The following is a 15,347-nucleotide window of genomic DNA, read 5'->3' as shown; positions in this document are numbered from 1 at the left end:
AACATTTCCCAGATATCAAGCAAATAGGGTCTCTCCTCCCTAATGCCTGTCTTTATAAGGTAAGGTTGTCCCCAGCCTTGATGTTCCATTAAAACTTAAGACTTTCTAACGGATTTGTTATTTCATGAGTTTATTTTGCTCACAGTTTGCAGCTCATACAATAGACATGGATGGACTTGCTGTGGAATTCCCAAGTGTTTCCTCAGTAAGTTATCACTTCATTAAACGCTCGTAAGAAAATCTGAAGCCTGCATTATCACATTTTGGTGCTAATTATTACAGGTTAGAGGTGAGCAAGCAATCTCTTGAGATGCTGGAGCTGGCCAGTAGTAACCACATAGGAAGCTCTGATCTAGCTATTTTACACACGTACCCAATGATGACAGCTGTGGTGCGCGGGGCTACAGCCAGCTAACAGCGGACTGGGGGATCCTGATAAACAGAACCAACAACGGACCAAAGGACCATATCATTTATATGGAGTCACAAATACACTCGTGTTCTACACAGAAGAGACTCTCCACGCTCCTACCTCAGACTGCAAGCCCTTGCTGATCAGGGTGTCCTGAGGAGCTGCTGCATGAAATGTGAAACCCGAGGAATGGTAAAATCATGCCGGTTACCTCAGCAGCTCATGGGCAGACGCACATAGCAGTTGGAGCTCGTAAAGAAATTCAGACTGACCATGTTTTGGTGCATGCCGTAACACCAGGCATGCGAATGAGAGACAGTGCTTGAATAAGACCAAGGAAATGTATCCCAACAACAGATTCACCGAATGGGTTTGGCCAATGGCGGCTTCTGTTCACAGTAAAACTAGACAGTACTCAGATTTTTGAAATCCTTCTTTCTGATCTCGAATTTGGAAAGCAGCATGAACACCTAGGCTGTACCCACCTGGCCTATGTTATGGGAAAAATACAGCATGGTGGGGGCGGAAGGTCAGAAATGAAGTGAGAGCAGGAGACGGGGCGTGACTTTGTTTTTGCCAGGTTGAGTCACCCACATCTGTGCAATGCTTGCCTTGCCTGGTAGCTGTAGCCTAAGCCCCTTGGTAGCAGCAGCAGGGGGAAGTGGGGAGAGCCGGCCTTCTGTTCTGCCTCAGCTGATTATGTGACCCTGGGCACGTTTCCTAACCACCACGTCGGTTGAGCTATTTCGCAGTGCAGAGAATGACGGGAGGTACTACAGTGCCTCACCCCCAGGGGAATTCCCACCTATGAAATGCCATGAATATGCTTAATATCACCATCAATCTACTAGAACGGGTTCTGTTTTTCTCTCAGTAAACAACAGGCCTTCTGTCTGTGGATCAAAAATATTTGTCATGCAGGACCTGCAAGAGATACACCTCATTTAAGTTTGGAGGCGATGCTTTCTGATGTGGCAGTAATTATTGGATCTAAGTAACTGCATTTTTCAGAGGCAAGCAGTGACTGTTTCTCCTTTTTTACATTTCTAAATTTATTGCTAGCCATCACAAACAGTCTTCATTTCATTAATAAAAGAACATTATCGTGCATGTTGCCTTTGAGCCCATCCATTATTCATACCACCTAGGAGAGTGAGCCGGGGATGCAGCTGTTGGGGCATTAATCTCAGGAACCCTCTCCTTCGCTCGCCCTTACTCTGTGGGGACTGAGTTACAATTCGCTTGCCACTTTGGAAATGTTTTGCTTGCTAGTAAAATTAAGCTGACACCTCAATTGATATATCACCCTACTCATTTCTTTTTTTTTTTGGTTCGCAGCCATACTTATTATGGTTTTATTTTGTTTTGCTTTAATACCCTTTTGGGGTCTCGCCAGGAGTTGTACAGTATCTGGACTAAGACATGGTATTTCCCTAAAGTGAAGGCGACAAAGGGGGACTTCATGGAATGAAACTATCGGCCTTTGAAGCTCTTTCCTAGGCTCCAGTCTCTTAACTGGGATTTCTCATGTCCCGGGGTAGGGGTGCCCCAGGTTTCTCTACTACTTCATAAACATAGGCTCCTCCCGCTGATCTGGTTCTTAACAGAATCTTGTCCAGCTCTGCAGAAGGTTTCTAGTGGCCTCCTATCAGAAGGTTAAAATGATAGCCCCTTGCTGAGCTCAGGCTTCTAGAGGGTGAATTCATACGCTTCCTCTGCTCTATGACGCCTGACTGTCTCACAGCAGAAGTTAAGCAGGGCTGCCATGTTGTTTTTTCCTTCATCAGGCTAATAAACAAAAGGACAACTGCAGGCATAGTTTATCTTAAGAAAATCTATGGAAATTTAGAACTTACTAAGCAAGTGGGTTAAGGGGTGACTCCTTTTATTAGAGTTTTTTGTTTGTTTTAGCTGTGCCAAAACCTTACTCCTGGGTCAATGCAGTTGTGGAGCATTTCATATGTGATTTGATTGTTTAGGCTCTCAGATACCCCAAACTCTTAAAAAACACATTTATCCTCAAAAATCAAGGTTTCTCCATTAATGGTCCCCTCCTTGGAAAATTCAATCATTTATTTATTAGCAAATATTTATTGAGGCACCTACTCTGTGCCAGGCATTCTATTCCACCAGGTGGTGGTTATATAGTTTTTAACAAGCCCACCAGGTGGTATCTTTTCCTACTAGAATAGGAGATGAAAATTTCTTTCTGGAAAGGGTGAATAATTAATACTTCAGGTTTTGCAGGCTATATAGTTCTCTGACACAACTACTCTATTCTGCCCTTGTAGAGTGGAAGTGGCCATAGGTTGGTTATGAGTGAATGGATGTGTTCCAATCCATTCCAATGTGTTCTAATCTGTGTTCCAATAAAACTTTTATTTACAAAAACAGGCAGTGCCCATTGGCTATAACATGGCGATCTCTGCCCTAGAGGATAACTTTTTAATTAAACATATACTTCATCAGGATTTGGGGCTATAGACTACTTAAAGTAAAATTTAATGCCCCTCAATTCATGAATAATCTAACATACAGCTTATTCAACAGTTTGTTCCAATCACAGCATCAAAAAAGGTCATGGTTCTACTTTAATAATAAATGCTTTGCTCTGGAGAGAGATGAGTTTTCTCAGGAAAATCTCTCTCTCTCGTGTGGAATGGATGGTTTTCTCTTGGAGCAGTCTTTTCCAGACTCTTCTTTTGGGCTGAGTCTGTGAAGGCACTTTTGTACATTTAATTCTTGCCACAGATTTGGAAGGTTGATAACACCCATCTCATTTTTATAGGCAGGGAAACTGAAAATCAGAGAAGGAACACATGCCTTGCCTGAGGTCACAACACGAGGAAGTAGGACAGGCTGGATCCAAAACAGGGCTTCTCAACACCAAGGCCACAGGCTCTCCATGCACAGAGCTGCCCATCTTTAATCAAGCTTGATTCATCTCGATTTTCAAGGCTTTTTAGTTTCTAGAAGTGTCATGTGTTTGACATGTATTTGAGAATTGTCTGACTTCAGCATATGGATATTTTGCACTCAATAAAATAACAGTGTGTCAATACTTTCAATTAAGTTCTTTATGATCATTCTTTCCTACATGTTTATACCCCATAAAACCTACATTCTATCAGTGAACATCACTGGCGAACATGTGGAGTCAAAATATTCAGGAACAACTACATAGAAAAGAATGTATATGTCTTTTTAAATCATAAAGAGGGAAAGAGGTGCTGAGGCAAGATTAAAATAAGTGCAATACCACAAAATTTCCCATCAATACCAAATTACCAAGACTTTCAGGAAAACATGTAAAATTTCACTCCAGTTTATACACAATCAGTAAGTCTTGGAATGCCATGCAAACTTCTCTTTTCTAATATAAAATACATTAAGCTTTAAAAAGGATTATATATATATATATATATATATATATATATATATATATATATGGATCCTCTTTTAAAGGGGCCCTGAAAATAAAATGAAAGAAAATAAAATCTCAGATAGTGAGCAACCTGTTTGACTTGGTAAAATAATACAGATGTCTCACTAGTTCTGTGTTTCTCTTAATGACCATTTGTGGAACTATCAATAGAAGACAAAGTACTGTTGCTCAGCTTTTGAACCTAATAACTCACTTTTTAGTATCATGGGACAGGTGTAGAACCAGACCTCATACTTTCTCTATACTTTTCTCTGTCATCACAGTCTGGGTGGTTTCGAAGTTTAAATCTGTGCCTTTTCTGTGTGTTAAACTTTCTGTTACTGAGGGAGACCCAGGCCAGGGTCGGGGAGAGTGGTTAATCCTTTGCTAGAACTAAGACCCCTGCCCTTCTGACCCTACAGCACTTCTGACACTCTTTGGGGGCTGGGTACTTTTCTCAAGGGCAGAGCAAGGCCAAGCCAACTTTTGCAACCTATTGCAACCTCTCATGTGCCTTTGGAAGCGTCTGTCTCCAATGCGGGAGACCTGGGTTCAATCCCTGGGTCGGGAAGATCCCCTGGAGAAGGAAATGGTAACCCACTCCAGTATTCTTGCCTGGAGAATCCCATGGATGGAGAAGCCTGGTAGGCTACACTCCACGGGGTCACAAAGAGATGGACATGACTGAGCAACTTCACTTACTTACTTACTTCACCCTGTGAGGAGTTCCTCTCTGGCTTTCGTGGGAACTGATCTTTCAAACCTACACTGAGCAAGATGCCTTTAACTGACCCATTCCTTTTAGCAGCAGAGCACGGCAGCGTTGAACAGGCTTACAAGGGCTGCGTGGCTGCCGCAGCTCTGCCTCATTACTCACTGTTGGAGGACGGCGCTCGAATCCAGGGTGCACACGAGTCAGGTCAGGGCTGGAACTCCAGCCCCCTACTGTCCTAGCTCTACTCCGCGTCTTATCTTATGTGGCGTTCTTAGCGTGTGTCTTGCTTTGCTACTTGTTTCGTTCAGTTGGTTTCTGGCTCTTGCCCCGTTCTGTGTGCAGAAGATGCAGGAATTCTTCTTCATGTGCTGCTGGGCACAGCACCTGCCAGGGGGCAGCTTCCCCCGAAAAGCAGGCATGGGGATGACTGCTTCCCCTTTGGATAAGGTTGCATTTTCAGGCAGGGAAAAATGGAACAGAATATCAGTGTTTTCCAGGGCCTTTGGAGTCCCTCCATGAGAGGGTGGAATGGCTCAGGCAGCCCATTCCTGGGATAGGGTCACCCCGAGGCTCTGGGGGACAGGAGTAAGGTCTCCTGGAAAGAGAAGCCTTGCAGGATGCGGCTCCCTTGGCCACAGCCTGGAAGCGTCTCTGTGCTCAAAGCAGGCGACCGAATGAGAGGAGGAGGAACAAGCCCCCGTCCCCCATTTCTCCACCATCAGCAATAAGCCTCCTAAGAGGGACACTGCCAATGCTGGGCGCCCTAAGAGATGCTCGCTCAGCCTCTGCCCCGTGAGCTGCTTTACCAAATGCAAGCCCGTCTCCGGGTGTTCTGCTCAGAGCAGTGAAAACAGCCAGGAGCACTTGTAAACACAACAATTGGGAGCGGGGACATTCCGCCCGCAATGATTGTTTATGTTGCGAGTTGGCTGCCACTGTGGTTAGACAAATGCTCCCACTTCCGTGGAGATAAAAGGCAAGCATTTGCAATCAGTGAGGGGAGTGTGTTCGTTCTGGGGCTAAATGGCATTATAAAACTTCCTAATTAAGCATATACGCAGATGAGTTTTTAGCCTCATTTCTCCAATTTAGCTTTACATACTGGGTGTGCTGTTTAGTACAGCACTAACTATAAACATTGTTGTTACTGCCCCCAGCTGGAAAACAGAGCAGTTTATGTGTGGAAGGAAAAAGAGATTATCTCCCATCTGCTCCTGCCCATTATTCAGGGATGTGTCATTTTGTCTGCTGATGGGAACCACTGCTAGGATTTCAGTTAAATGGCCTTTTCTATCCTTGGCTACATCTATTAATTATTGTGTTTATTTGGGGTTTTGCACCCACCCTTCAAGCCCACAAATTTAGTAATATAATTATTTGGAGATTTTTTTTGAAATTAATGTATATATATTGTCATTTGTGTTATGCAAATAGGCACAACTGTAATTAGACACATTTGATACCTATCTTTAATTGTATATCTTTATACTCATATATGTTTGGTTAATATCCCTGAGGTTAGGAGACACACAATTAAAAAAAAGGTGGCGCATGATTCGGTTTATATAAAGAACAAAACCAGGCAAAACTAATTAATGTGGACAGACTCCAGGTCAGAGCTTGCCCTCGGGGCTGCGTGACCCTCCTGGAAGAGCCCTGGGGGCAGGGGTCCTCTGGGGCTGCTAGAGATGCTCTGTGCCTCATCTCGGGGCTGCTTGCTGTTTGTGAAAATACACTGAGATGTGCACTCGAGTGCACTTTTCAGAATGTATATTACATTTCAGGAAAAAGTGAAAAACTGGATGCATCATCTTCCATGTAAAAAAAGTCTGCACAAATGACTGAGTCATCCCCCCATCAAAAAAGAAAAAAAAAAGGTTAAACACAAAGTTCTTTCTGTGTCTATAGTGTTGTTTACTTAGGTAAATAAAAAGGTAGGACTGTAACTCCTGCGTGTACATCCGTCCAGAAGATACAAATACCTTCTGTGTAAAACTGACTTCAAGATACTTCTTGAAATTTGAGTATTTTCTTGTTTTCAGCAGGCTTAGAAATGGCCACAATCTTAGACAGTTAGATAGTTTGTCAAAGATTAGCTGTGTCTGCTTCTCTAAGGGCTTTGATCCTACTGTCTAATTATAGAAAAAATTAAGAGCAATAATTGGAGGTTAAAATTATATATTATTATACATATTATTCTTATTTTTTTAATGAGTTAGTCTATTCCTGGAAATAGTATAAGGCACCATCATTTGAGGGGAAATGCCAAACCCAGTAGAATTTTTCTTAGCTAACGCTAAAATGTGGAGCTTTACCTGGAGATCATTTCAGAAACGTTAAGATGGAGGAGAAAAGTTGCCTAGGACTTCTCAGAGTTCATTTCTCAAATCATCAAAACTCATCCTGCCTGTGGATAACTTAAAGAGACACAAACAATGCCCTCTGAAGGAAATGCTATGGCAGTTGACCAGAATAGAAAACGATTGGATAGAATTCTTAACCCAGTTAAAAAAAAAAAAATCGATACCTCCCATAGTCCCTTTTGCTTGAGCAGATAAGCCAGCTAAGTAATCTGACAGTTACAAAATACCGAAAAATAAATTCATGCAATAGCTAGTACATAGAGGGATTTCCAAGGGGAGAGAAGGAACAATAAAACAAACAAAATGAAACAAAAGGTGGAGAATTTGAGAACACAAGCTTACCAACACACACAATGCATTCTATAGCTCACCGTGTTTAGAGGAGCTTCTACGACTAAGGTGTAAATGCATTGTTTCATCCATCTACTAAGGTCAAGGTCGGGCTTGATGATTTTAAAATGACAGTATATACTTCTATAGAATATATACTAAGGTACTATTTTTCTTCCATTTGTTAAGGGACAGAAGAACACTAGAAATCATTGATTTAATTAGCAGCATCAGGAAAATGCTTCGACATTAACACTAAATATACTGTCCTTTTAACTGTAAGGAAAACTGATACTGAGCATGTGCAATGGAAAGAAAGCTGGCAAATGTCAGTGTGAATAATGGGTGAAAAAAAGGAATGAGGGGGTGTGGCATCTCAATCAAGATTAAAATGAAACTGATAAAGCAGCATATGGACTGGATAACAAATCAAAAGCATGTTTATCCACTGAAGGAACTGGTTAATGGAGACTGCCAGCACGTTGCCATGGAAACACTGACTTGAGCTGCACCATCTCATACCTTATCCAATACATTCCTGGTTGTTGGTAGTAGTCCAAAGACCCTGATCTCTTGATGGTAAACCCGTGGTCCAGCTGAGCAGAGAGAAACGGGGGCAACTCAGTGGATCGACATTGTGCTAAAGGATTAAGACTCCAGACCAAGCTGTTCTTCACTGACTATATATGTATATAGAAATAACGACGCTTCTTGTGCAGGGCGACTAGCTAATACCCTAAATCTATACATTGAAAATAAAAAGGCAAGAAAAGACACTAATCCCTCATGAGTACCTCGGAGGCCAATTTGTTAGAAAAGATCTAATTTGTCAAACAAGTTTTTGAATGCACATTTAATAATATCCTCTCAGTTTCAAAAGACATAAACACCTCTTCATATTCTAGAGCAGTGTTAAATGCTTTACCATAAAGTGTTGAAATCAGCTTTAGCCACCTAAGAGAAAGCAGATTGGAACATCCCCCTATCCCCGCCAAAAAAAATCTTACCCCATCAAGCTTAAGTTTGAGGCCTTCATTAAAAAAATAAAAGATGAGAGGAATCAAGTTTTGAATCACAGCACTTTGGATTTCTCTCAGAGTTAATCTTCAAAAGCAAAGCTACTCTTAAAGAAATTACATTTCTAAACTAGATATAGTATAAAACAGTAAATTTTCTCTAAGAAATTATAGAAAATAAAATGAAAGTTTTCACTATTAAAAATGCACATGTACACGTAAGTGCTTATGACAAAAAGTACAATAAATAGAAGACAGGATAGGTTCTCAAAGTTGTTCCTCCTGGAATAAGATGTTAGCTTTTGGCTTCCTAGGAAGAAAAGATTCAGTCCCCCAAATTTGAGAAACAGTAATCATGCCTTACGCCCAACTCCCCGTTCTGCCCACGAGAGGAAGCAAACTGACCACTTTTCTTTCTGGAGAGGCTCATGAGTGCTTTCAAGTGTGGTACTGCCATGATGCTGAGGACAGTTTCTACCACAAAATTCACAAAGGCATTTCAGAAACATGCCAGGGCAGCCGTCATTTAAGCTAGAAACTGCTCAGAAGATTTGGTATTCTGATGACAAACTAGGCTATCCCAGTATTCAGAGAACAGCACTTTGAAATTTTGATCTTTAAAAAAAATGTACAAAAAAAATGTAGAGTTTGTTTTATTTAGGAAAAAAAAAAAAATCGAAGTACACTTGCTGTTAGGAAGATGAAGGCCTGCATTTCTGTTTCAGCTCAGGGATAGCTACTCAGTAACTGGCTCTCTATTGCCACCTACAGGCAAGGCGGCCCATGACACCACATTCGGAAATGGCTCCAGTGCAGGGGTCCCCGCCTTCAGAAGGAAGCTGCCCACGATCACAATTATTAGTACACTGATTAGTATGGATTTGTTCAATTAGACTGAAATTCTCTATTTGCATGAGCAAAATGCAAAATAAGAACTTGAAAGCATTAGGAAAATTACCGGTTAAAATAATAAACAGCATTAAATGAGGAAAAATAAATTGGAACTGACATCTGAGTCATCGGTTCTTCATCAAGCTGAGCAAATCTAATAACGCCTCCCTCCCCTCCCTCGGCTCTCAAGAAGTCCACCGTTAAAATGTCATCTCTAATTCCATTTTATGTCTATAAATTGCATTTTAATAACCTTTTGTTTCCCTTTCTCTGGTCTGTTCTGGGTTTCTTTGGTTTGGTTGTGTTTTAATCCCCCAACTACTGGGAAAGGTAGTGAGGCAGCGGGGAACAATGGAGACGGGGTGTTGCAGCTATGAGGAGAGCGGTGGGCTCCACCTAGTCACGCCATCTGACCTAAATGCCAGGCACCTCTCCTCCTCTGAGAAGGGCCCTGCGATCTCTGGGAGCCTCCAGTGGGTAATTACTCTCCCAGCTAACTCGAGGACCTTAACATAAAGTTATCATTTGTCCTCTCTTTGGTCTTAATCATGTAGGGGGTGGGAGGTAGAGAATAACAAAATGACAACACGAACAGAAAACATTAAGGTTCAGAACCATGAATGCATGTTAAACTACCCTCACGTCATAAATTATACCTGTGACCAGAGTCTGTTTGTTATGACAGTATGCTCTTTTTTCCTTTGTCACTCTGAGAAAGAAAAAGTGTCATGAACCCCTGTATGAGCAGATAGTGAGGTTTCTAACTAAGGGAAGAGAATTACCAGTTAAAGACCAATAATTTAATTGCTGATTTTCTGAAGAAAAAACAAACAAACAAGCCAATTGATACTCCATTCTAGACAGTATATATATTTTTGAATTTTAAAGGGTGCATATAATTTTCAAAAAACCAGTCTTATAATCATGGCAGTTTAAAATAAAATACATTATTTGATAGCCTCTGGGAAAAGCATACATGCCCATGAGAAAAAAATTCTGTCTGAATGAAATCTATGCTGAAATCAGTTTCTTTTTCCCCTATACCTATCAAATAGAAATCATTACAGTGTAATTATTACAGAAATTTCTATCATGTGGGTGAATCAATAATTATATTTATTATTAAGTTGTCAAATGATCTTTATAGAACACATCATTTATGAAAGCTATTCCTTCTACCTCTCACTTACATTCTGCCTCACAGCAGAAGGTCATTCCTTTGCAATTAAACTTTAGTTTGAGTTGGGATATTTTTAATGCCAGGGCTCCTTCATTGGGCGATGGTCCCCTGAGTCTAATTCTTTGCACTTTAAGAATGGGAACATGGGTATGGAGTATACATTAACTTATCCAGTGCCATTTTGAAAGCTAAGCACGAAGGCAGTCAAACTGGCTGGTTTCTAACTCCCATCCTGTACCTGGTGACCTACCCCAGGTTTTTATGGAGGGTGTGGACATTTATATGAGGGAGAAGCATTCTGGAGAAGATGCATAAATGCATCTATTATGGCCTGTGAGCTCCTCCTGAAATACTCTCTGAAATTTACAGCCATATTCTCTTTCATTTGAAATATTAATCATAGTGGTCAACATGTGAACTGTGCTTTAGAATTTGACAAGGCACTTTTTCAGTTATTTCTCTAAAAAGTCAATTATTTTGAACCTAAGTGGATGATTTTTTTCACAACTTTGTAGTGGATAAAGAGGTTAAATTAGCTTGCAACTAACGCACAACTTAGCATCACACAGCCCATTCTACAATTTATAAGTTTATTACCAGTTGGTACAGTCTCCATGGAAACATGTTAGTAATGAACTGAGAAACTGATACTAAATTACATTCAAAATGGTCCAGTCATGATGTTAGAAAGAAATCAGTGGACTTTTAGTCTTCAAATACTAATGGAAGGTTTTGGGGGAGATCTACTTAGATGAAGTTTTAATGAACTCATATGGAATAGGTTTCAAAATTTATCCCTGTTCGATTAAAGTAGGATTTCCCCTCCCATCTGTGTTGTCTGTCCACTGGAGAATTGCCCTAAAATTCCTGCTCTCAGTCATTATAAGATTCCCATAAGATTCCCAGAATACTGTGTACAAAGCATTCTTAAGCAACCAAGGCAAACTTAACCAAAGACTAATTAAAAATAAAAGGCCAGGAAAAACAAAAACAAACCCCAAAATGACAGGTGGGAAAAGCACCCTCTCTAGCGATTGTAAGCCCTCAGCAGGAGCAGAAAAGCAGTTCTTTTCATGGACAAGCGTGCTGGCAGTCCATTCCAAAAGGAAACTGTGGAAGCAAACATCTTGGAATAGACTTATGTCTTGAATGAATGATGAAAGCAGAGGATAGAATGTCTGGTTTCCCTGAGAAGCACCATGAGATTGTTACCTTCAAAAATTACTGACTGAATGTTAGCTGATAACAAAGAACACTGATGAAGACAGGAAGGACACTGTGCTTCTACACTGAATTTCCTTAGAAAGAACCAGAGAGCTAGGGCCAGAACAACAGCTTGAATATTAAATCCCCAGCAGCGCAGAGGAGAACCAGGAAAGAGTACGCATTCTACTTAGCGCTGTCAGTATGCTCGTGAGCCAGTGACTCAGTCATGTAACTCCCTGCTGAAAGGGTCCAATCAAAAATCATGATATGCAAACAGTCCAGGGAAGTGTACGCATGCCCTCGTGCCACCTGCAAATTCTGGAAGCTCCTCGCAAATATTCAGTAACCCAGATCTGAGACTGGTTGTATCTAATAGGTCATTCATGTATCTTTGTCTCTTTTCTGGAGTTCTGAAACAACCAAAGACAGAAAAGAGAGAGAAAGAAAAACACCGGTAGAAGTAGTTAAATATTCAGTATTGCTGACAAGAATGATGTGTACTTAGTAGCATAAATACTTTTAAAAATTTGACATAGTGCGTAAGTTGTTTGTTTGGAAAAGAAAAACAGCTCAAGTGATTTCACAATGAATATGCTGTTAAAATGTACACACTCAGGGGGAAAAAAAAGGAAATTATTAAAAACTCGAGTAATCTGGGACTTGAATATATTTACTCTGGAATATGACACCAGGAAGTATGAGGTTTCATTATTTCTCTGCCCAATTTAATCTTTGCCTAGAGCTGCTATCAAATTGCGCGTAGTGTATGTCTGCAGGTATGGAACAGAGGGAAAGAAAAAAAAAAAGCCTTGTGCAGCCGCATCAACAAAATGGTAAATATTAACAGACTCTCCACTTTGAAAACAGACATTTCTAAGGAGCAAGAAATCGTGATATCTTTGGGTGTTCGCAGCAATTCAGTTTCACTGAAAATCTCAGTGGGTAAGCCTCCTGCCATGTTTTTGGCTTTCGTTTAAGTCTCGTACAAAGATCTATAGTGTTCCAGCCTCTTTCTGCCATGTCTCAGCTCCCCTTCCCTCCCAGGTCCTGGCAAAAGGACACCAGGAACTCTTTTTTTCTCAGAGCCCAGAAGTTTGCATTGGCACAGAGTCCAGTGTGGGGGCGGTTTTCTGCTTTAAAAAATAAATCATGAAATTAATATACACTGCAAGGCACCCTGGAGGTGTTGGATAATGATGCAACTCCCACGGAAATGATCAGCAAAAGCACATCGTATATATAAGCCCCAGACCTCCGCCGGTGCTTTCCATGGTCAAGCTGTCTAAAGAAATGACCCATTCCGCTGTCTCTGGGTGGAATCTCCTGAGTAAGGCCTGTCTCTTAGGTGGATTGCTTTGAAAAAGTTATAGGTGGATATTTCAGATGCTTACTGCTATGACAGAAACTCCAGCTGCTGTGCTATTCGGTTTGGGGCCTGTGTTGAAATGCTTCTTTATCTTTCCCGCTACTGACAGCTGATGTTCATTTTCTGGGAGGCCGTCATCCTGGAGGAAAGAAATAAAAAAAAAAAAAAAAAGAAGAAAAAAAATGAGATAAATGGGAAATGAGGCCAAGATATTCCAGTAATAGGCAGTGATCTTAAAATTCATAACATTTCAGGAAGAAACCAACCAGTGTCCCCTCATTAAACACTGTTGTTGGAAGTACTGCTCCAAGGGCTCCTTCATGTCCACATTTGCTCTGAAATTAATTTGCTGTGTCATTTCACCCTCTTACTTTGTCCCTAAATAAAATTTTTCTGTTTTTGGTTATTAGTAAAATTGATCCCAGTCATCACTCTAGAGACATATGTCAAAGAGCAAGTTAATCTGGGCAACCAAAAAAAAAAATCTAAAAAACATTTTTTTCCCCTGTAACACAAGAGTTTTATCCTCTTAGCCCATAATTCTGTCCCACAGCCAAGGGAAACTGATGGACCTGGGCTCAGGCAGGAACCCCTAAATAAACTCAGTCTGGTTCCACAGCCACTCGATCAGCCACTCTATAATCCCAGGCAGCTTTCCAGGGGGAAGGTTCCTCCTTAAGTTTTCTAATTGTGTGCGTTTATGTGTCTTATTTTTGGCTGTGTGGGTCTTCCCTGTTGCTCAGGCTTTTCCCTCGCTGCGGAGATTGGGGCCTACTCTCTAGCTGCGGTGCTCAGGCTTCTCACTGTGACGGGTTCTCCTGTTGCAGAGCAACGAGCTCTAGGGTGCTCCGGCTTCGGTGTTCCACAGCACGCGGGGTCTTCCCAGATCAGGGATTGAACTTGTGTCTCCTGCATTGGCAGGCGGATTCTTTACCACTGAGCCACCAGAGAAGCCCCCTTTCTTAAGTTTTTAATCCTTCTTGCTGCCCTCAATTCGTCTGTTGTCATGACATACTCCACACTGGAGCTCACTCGAACTAAGGCTTCTGCTCTCTGCCGGAGCCATTTACAATGAAGATTGGACTGATTTCTCTCCTTTGCTAACTACTGTTGGAATAATAGGAACCAGGGTCAAAATTATGTGCCACTGTTTACTAGTGTGTGCTGAAGAGACTGCACGATCCTTGAAGACAGAAAGTATGTTTTGTGCACTATAGAATCCCCAGGTCTTAGCATGTACTTTGGCTCATAGTAGATGCTTAGTAAATATTTGTGGGATAAATGAATGAATATACAATTGTTGCTATCTATTTAAACCAAAATTCCTGGCAAGACTTCAGCATCATTCATCATTTTCCTTCCCTACTTCCTCTCCATAATTTTGCATGGAATTTCTTGGCTCTACCCAGGAAAAATAAGTTTGCTGCTTTCCAAGCACAGCAAGCTTGCTCCCTGGTCCCTCCACATGGGATTTACTCCTTTTTTCAGCATTCAGCTATTTGTTTATTAAGCTAATAGTAAGTGCATGCCTGCAATGGGCCGGGCACTACAGTAAGTGATGGAGAAATAATAGTGACCAAAAACAGGCATGGGCTTTGCTCTTATGGACCCTGTGGTCCTTCTCTTTCTTCAAAATTTGGGTCCTAATCACCTGTTCCAAAACATTTCCCATCTGTTAAGCACCATTCATTACAACGGTTCTTCCGTAAACTCCTAATGCTTTTTCATTATATATATTTGCACTATTTAGATTCCCTTTGGTGTTGGGTGACCTTGTTTGTGTGTCTCTGAGTGTGTGTATATACACACAGATAAGTTTATGTATAACTGAGTCTTTGCCCTCTTGTACCGCATCTTTCATGTTTTCTGTAATCTTCAGTGCAAATCTTGGCTCAGTGCCTTGCACACAGTGGGTGCTCAATTTATGCTCTTCTTCTGCTGCTTTATTAATGGCTAGGAGAAGGAACACTTATCCTGCTTATTAAGTCACATCTGAAACCAAATCTAGACGAAGGGGGCTTTCCTATGATGCAGAGTGAATTCAAAAATTTTTTTAAATTCTGTATTGTGGAAAGAGATATGTAGTGGAAGGTAGACTGGAGTAAAGGTAGGATGATACCTGAATGGCAACAGTGTCGTGAGCAGTACCTACTCTGTGCAGGGCTGTGCTGGGGATGGTCAGGTGGGGAAAAGATAGCATTGCCATCTGCCAGACCCTCCCGGGCTAACTGGGAGACAGAGGTCACACATCGCATCAGACAGTAAAACAGGCCAAGAAGGTAAGAAGAGAGCTACTAGCAGGCAGTGTAGCCACGTGGCTCAGCGAGAAGCACCAAAGGAGTTTCAGGGAGACAGGATGAGCTTTCAGTGAGCACCGACTTCACAAGGAATCCAGGACCCCACTAGGTTTCTGCTGGTAGGAGTGTCCTGACAGGTGTGTGTGC

The 15,347-nt window shown here is 41.4% G+C and overlaps 1 protein-coding gene across 1 annotated transcript in view; it reads right to left on the bottom strand.

The window, feature by feature from the left end:
- Positions 1-15,347, bottom strand: part of DCLK1 (doublecortin like kinase 1) — a 352,622-nt gene that overhangs the window by 11,629 nt on the left and 325,646 nt on the right. Inside the window, exon 16 of the mRNA XM_070380418.1 lies at positions 12,929-13,042. Coding sequence (XP_070236519.1) covers positions 12,929-13,042 — 114 coding nt within the window. The remainder of the gene's footprint in view (positions 1-12,928; positions 13,043-15,347) is intronic.

The sequence above is a fragment of the Bos mutus genome, chromosome 12 (assembly GCF_027580195.1).
Source record: "Bos mutus isolate GX-2022 chromosome 12, NWIPB_WYAK_1.1, whole genome shotgun sequence".
Classification (NCBI taxonomy): Eukaryota; Metazoa; Chordata; class Mammalia; order Artiodactyla; family Bovidae; genus Bos; species Bos mutus.
The sequence above is the reverse complement of the archived record's forward strand: the minus strand, read 5'-3'. Positions and strand labels throughout refer to the sequence as shown.